The sequence below is a fragment of the Octopus bimaculoides genome, chromosome 15 (genome assembly GCF_001194135.2).
Source record: "Octopus bimaculoides isolate UCB-OBI-ISO-001 chromosome 15, ASM119413v2, whole genome shotgun sequence".
Lineage (NCBI taxonomy): Eukaryota > Metazoa > Mollusca > Cephalopoda > Octopoda > Octopodidae > Octopus > Octopus bimaculoides.
Genome location: NC_068995.1, coordinates 2,238,281 through 2,244,473, shown reverse-complemented (window position 1 = coordinate 2,244,473; position 6,193 = coordinate 2,238,281). Strand labels below are relative to the sequence as shown.

Below are 6,193 nucleotides of genomic sequence, written 5' to 3'. Positions count from 1 at the left end.
GGGGGGGGGGGGTAAACAAATATTTGGGGAAGTGGATCCCATCTCCTTTTCAATTTTTGACATGTAAAGTAAACTGTATACACATATTTGTTTATACAGATTTCAATATATATGTGTGTGTGTGCTTTATATGTATGTGTGTGTATGTATGTGCATGTTTTCATATACATACATACATACATACATATATATATATATATACAAACATACATACATAAATAGATACAGACACATGGATAGCTATGTGTAATTATGCTTTTATATATAGATGGATATATATGTATACACACATATGTATCCATCTATATAATATATATATATAGTACTGCCTGACTGGGCCTCATTCCAGTGGCACGTAAAAGCACCCACTACACTCTCAGAGTGGTTGGCATTAGGAAGAGCATCCAGTTGTAGAAACTCTGCCAGATCAGATTGGAGCCTAGTGCAGCCATCTGGTTCGCCAGTCCTCAGTCAAATCGTCCAACCCATGCCAGCATTGAAAGCGGACGTTAAACGATGATGATAATGATGATGATGATATACGTATATTGCAGGGTGCACATACATGTACACACACATATATACATATATATATATATATATATATATATATACACATGTATACACGCGTACATATCAGTTATAAGGAAACTTGTTATGTTATGACAGTAGTTCTATGTTGCTCAAGTAAGTAGATGTGGAGGTTACAGTGTTTTCATTGTGAACATCTAATTTGTTCATTAGTCTGAGCTGACAAATAGTAGTTGGGTCCCCAGCCAAATTATGGCTCTATAACACCTATCCACACACACACACACACACACACACACACACACACACACACACACACACACACACACACACACTCTCTTTCCTGGGAGATAAGGGTGACTGAGTTTAAGAACTTCAATGCTCTGTTGCAAGTATATTATGTGTGTGTGTGTTTGTCTATAATAATATGTTATACATCTGTGCATGTAGCAAATGTCATGGAGTACACAGTGTCTGAAGGTATGTGGTGTAAACCCTGCAGGTTGACTCTGTAATGGAATGGCATGAGGGTGAATTGCACAGTGTTGGTCAGTTATGGATGATGGAAATCCAGAGAGACTCCAGCCTAATGAGCTGATATAATTGTGTCATGGTTATTTAGTTTTTGTTTTTGATACAAGCAGTCGTGGTTAGGAGTCCACATGCCTGGGTACTGTACTGAAGAACAAGTGGGCCACCAACCCTCATCAAAATAGGATGAAAAGAAAATGATGATGATGATGATGATGATGACTAAAAAGACAATGAAGATGATGATGAAAAAAATGATGATGATCAAAAAACGAGGAAGATGACGATGATAATGATGGAAAAGATCATGAAGATGATGATGAAAAAGATGATAATAATGATGATGATGTAAAAGATGATGAACATGATGATGATGATGATGATTAAAAAGTCGATAATGTCTCTACTCTTCCACCATCACCACCATTAACCATTTCCCCAGTCCTTCTGCACTCCCACAACATCCACCCTCCCAATTCTTTCCCCCTCCATGCTTTGCCCCTGTGGCCATCAACATGCAGCTGTCCAAGAGGAGCACTCACTATGTTGGTCTCACTGGTTTTGGTGGGGTTTGAAGAAGCTACGGACACAGCCCCTTCCCCAGGGCCAAAAACAGTAACACACACACACACACACACACGTATATATATATTAAGCAGAGTTACAAACCTTTGATTGACTTGTCCTTTGGATCTCTTGTAAGTAAGATTCTTTTTGTGATGAATGGGTACCGTTTAGGTTGTGTTGGTGCTGGCTGCAACAGACACCACAAATACGACAACATGTCATTACTATATATATATATTTATTCTACATACATCATATAAGCACATATATATACATATTGACATTATTTAAACAACACAATATTTGACATAGTATACAGGATGATCAGGGTCTCCATGGTCAACAGGTACACCCAGCCCCAAATACACATCAAGACCAGAGGAAATATAGGGACGGGAAGTTTGTGTGCTGGAATGCACCTTGGCAACATTGTTAAACAACCTTCACCAGCAACTTTGCTTCTGGTCCTTAGATTTCTACTTATTCAACACAAGGAAACGATGTGTATACTCCAAACTGTATTTGGATTTCAATGGACCTAATACCTTCTGGTCTCAAGGGCTAAGTCACACCACAGGGGTGCAATTAGTAGGGTGCTGTGAGACCAAAGGAATGGTCTTTTATTAAAAGTTCTGCTTTAAATTGTGTTAAACAAATATTTAATATAAAAAATAGTTTTTTTCAAGTTGAATCAACGCCAACAGTTTTACAGAGTTCTCCAGCTTCAAGCATCAAGTAATTTTCAAAATTTTAAAGAAAATATTTACTTTTATTCTCCATTTTTTTATCATCACTGCAAATAAGTGCAAGAATTCTCTGATGCCTCTAAAAGTCTTTCAGTTAACATTCTTACCGATTACCAGCATTTTGGTTTTGTGTATTCTTGTAACATCACAACAGCCAAGAACTGTTACACTATCTTCGGAATCCTTACATACACACACACACACACACACACACACACACATCTATATACATATACTCACACAAATACAGAAAGAGAAAGAGAGAGTGAGAGAGAGAGAAAGAGAGTAAGTGAGTGAGAGAGAGGTGGGAGAGAGGGCTGACGCTGTACCTGTTTCTTCCGTTCCAGCTGTTTCAAAATGGTGACACCTCCTTCTGTCATATGTTTCATGATTGGTTCATCAGCATCGACACTATTGTCACTTTCCACTCGGTACATGGCATTCATTAAATCTACACAAAATATAGAATATAAAATATAAAACAATGTCCCACTCTGAAATATAAAATGATGCTACTGAGAGATTTGAACCCTGATCAACACAACCCTTTCCCCATCCCACTTTTCCCAGAGACGAAAGCCTCACAATTAAATCTCTCTTACTTTCTCCAATTAAACATGCTGCCTGAACCGTTAGAACCCTCCCAGAACACCTTTGCAAATTTGCTATTTTATCATTTTTTTTTTTCTTCTGTGGTAGAGAAGTTTGCTTCCCAACCAAAGGGTTTCAGGTTCAGTCACTCTGCATGGCACTTTGGATAGGTGCCTTCCATAGTCCCAAGCCAATCAATGCTTTATGGTAGATGAGAATTGAGAGAAGCATATCTTACATACATACATATGTGTGTGTGTGTAAATTAAAAGAAATAATGATAATTAATTATGCATTGTCAATGAATAAGTAATGATTGAGTTGTGTCTAAGAAAGTTGCACTCACCATCAACACCTCCAGGCAAGTTAAACTCAGCAGACAGGGGTCGGTTACCAATATCATGTAGGATCTTACGTGATCTGGTGGTGATATCATCCAACAGCGGCATAGCAGGTGTGTAGTCACTTGCTGGGCTGTTATCTGTATCTGAGGAGAACTGATGTTGATGTAGGTCTCTGGAAGGCATTATATCCATGTCTGACCTGTTGATTTCTGGTAGAGTGACACTACCAGAGATTCCAGATGACGGTAAAGTGGGGGGCATTGATTGAATGATAACAGGACCAGAGTCACTGCGGTTCATCAGGTTTGGAGATGAAGGGTAAACCTGAGATTGTCCTAAGCCTGCATCGTAAGGTGGGTACGAACCATAAGTGGAGTAATCGTCATACAACTGGCGCCGAGCCAGCTCTTGTTTGTGAGCTAGATATTCGGTAGAGCTGTAGTTAGCTTGAGCTTGAGCGAGTTCCTGGGCTCGTTTAGCGTCCATACTATCGGATTTATGTATGTCGTGACTGCTCTGTACATAACGTTCTAATTGATAGGGTAGTTCGTCATCCAAAGGCTTAATGATGCCAGTCGGTACATGTCTGGGACTAGTGGAATAGGCATAACGTCTAGGGATATCATCATAGCTGTGTGCCACAGCTTGTCGAGCACGAGAAAGTCGAATAAGTTCGTGCTGCAAGCGTGCAGTCTCTTCAAGCTGTTTCTTTCTCTTCTCAATTTCATACTGTAATATCTGTCTTTTCTCCTCCTTAGTTCGCTTCTCTTCATCATCTGAGAAGTAGGTGGGTGTCCTCGAATGTCCAGCATAGCCTTCAGAAAGGAACGACTCTGATTGGCTGCTTGACAAAGGAGCGGAGGATGACAGGTACTGTGCACTGTCTGAAGAGTGAATTCGTTCAGTGGACTGGGCTCGACCAGTGTAAAACATTTTGGCGTAAGCTGAAGGCTTGATCTTCTTGTAGGCAGAGTTCAAAGCTTCTCCAGTCGGCTCGGATCGAGTGCTTTCTGTATCACTGAGTCCTGACTGGGAACTGTCGTCGGTGGAATACTTTGAGAACTTACCGTCATAAGTTTCACTAGCTTTAGCTTGGAAATCGGCTTCAATGTCTTTGTCTTCCTTGATAGGAGAAAACTTGGCTATCATTGGATCTGATGCCTGTCGCCGATGACGTGAACGTCTGGGGATGATTTGTGGAGAAGAACGCACTGCAGTAGATTTATCGAATGAAGATGACGTCACCAAGCCACGGCCATTTCTTGGAAGGGATCGAGACTTGTGACCATTTGGAAGAAATGAAGCAGCTTTAGAATCAGATTTTGATTCCAGTTTTAATTCTTCGATTTGTTGTTCGAGTGCGTGGATTTCCTCAAGTTCTTCTATCTTACGCCTCCGACTCTCCGTAACTTTTCGCAACTCATCTTGAAGTCTTCTTTTTAATGACTTCATTGCAGTACTGATCGGAATTCCGTAAATGCTGACCAATGAATCGATGATTTGGTCATTCTCGTCTTGTGAGAATTCCTCGTGCAACAGAGTTGAGCTGGCTCCATGCAGTTCCGACCGTTTTGAAGTCAACCTCTGATATTCAGAAAAGCTTGCAGATCTATACTGTCTGATATTGTCTTCGGGATTCATTATTTTCCTCTCACTGAACAAAATGTTTATCTCCTCAGCATCACTCCTTGGTGGGTGGTCAGGTAAGTAACCTTGTTTTGCATGAGATGAAGCGGCAATTTTACTGGTTGCACCACTTTCTGTTGGCTTCCCATTCCGAGTACTGCCACCTGGTGGAAGAAATAAACAACAAACAATAAATAATGTCTTAATATAAAAAAAAACAGATGAAAGAGAATATATAAAGCAGTGGTTCTCAACCATATGACCCTTAAGGGTCCAAATGATCTTTGGGGGTTGACATGACCCTTGAGGGTCCGTATGACACTTAGGGGTCATATACATGTGTGTGTATGTGTGTCTTTGTGTCAGTGTTTGTCCCCCATCACCACTTGACAACCATTGTTGGTGTGTTTATGTGTTTATGTCCCTGTAACTTAACAGTTCAGCAAAAGAGACCAATAAGATAAGTACTAGGCTTAAAAAAAAAAAGCCCTGGGTTCGATTGTTTGACTAAAACCTTTCAAGGCAATGCTCCAGCATGGCCTCAGTAAAATGGCTGAAACAAATAAATGAGTAAAAGAATAATATTTTTTTATACAATTCCTAAAAATGTTTCATTATAAAAATAGAATAGAATTGTTTAATCTTTAAATGGCTATGAGGGTCCAGTTGAGTAAAATAAGAATCCAAGGGGTCCATAGGGAAAAGGGGTCAAGAACCCCTGCCAGTGCCGCCTGGCTGGCTCCCGTGCCAGTGGCATGTAAAAAGTACCCACTACACTCTCAGAGTGGTCGGCATTAAGAAGGGCATATCCCAGCTGTAGAAACTTTGTTAGATCAGATTATTGGGGCCTGGTGCGGCCTTATAGCTTGCCAGTCCTCAGTCAAACCGTCCAACCCATGCTAGCATGAAAAGTGGACGTTAAACGACGATGATGATGATGAGCATAATGCATACCCCCTCAATCACCTTCTAACATCTACAACAGTGACAGTCTTACATGATGTGTTGTTGTTTAGCCCAAGGTCAGCCTTTATCCAGTTGACCTATGACGAAAGGACATTCAAACCATGACCACCCGTTGTGGAACACATATTCCACAGTGTGCCACCCTAGCCACCATACTCCGCTCCACACAGGCTAACACAGTGCACAGTGTGCCACCCTAGCCACCATACTCCGCTCCACACAGGCTAACACAGTGCACAGTGTGCCACCCTAGCCACCATACTCCGCTCCACACAGGCTAACACAGTGCAC

The 6,193-nt window shown here is 40.9% G+C and overlaps 1 protein-coding gene across 1 annotated transcript in view; it reads right to left on the bottom strand.

Moving 5' to 3' along the window:
* LOC106871305 (serine-rich adhesin for platelets) overlaps window positions 1-6,193 on the bottom strand; it is a 185,792-nt gene that overhangs the window by 51,481 nt on the left and 128,118 nt on the right. The window contains exons 8-10 of the mRNA XM_052973431.1: window positions 3,313-5,100; window positions 2,705-2,826; window positions 1,732-1,816 (exon numbers count right to left, since the gene is read on the bottom strand). Coding sequence (XP_052829391.1) covers window positions 1,732-1,816; window positions 2,705-2,826; window positions 3,313-5,100 — 1,995 coding nt within the window. The remainder of the gene's footprint in view (window positions 1-1,731; window positions 1,817-2,704; window positions 2,827-3,312; window positions 5,101-6,193) is intronic.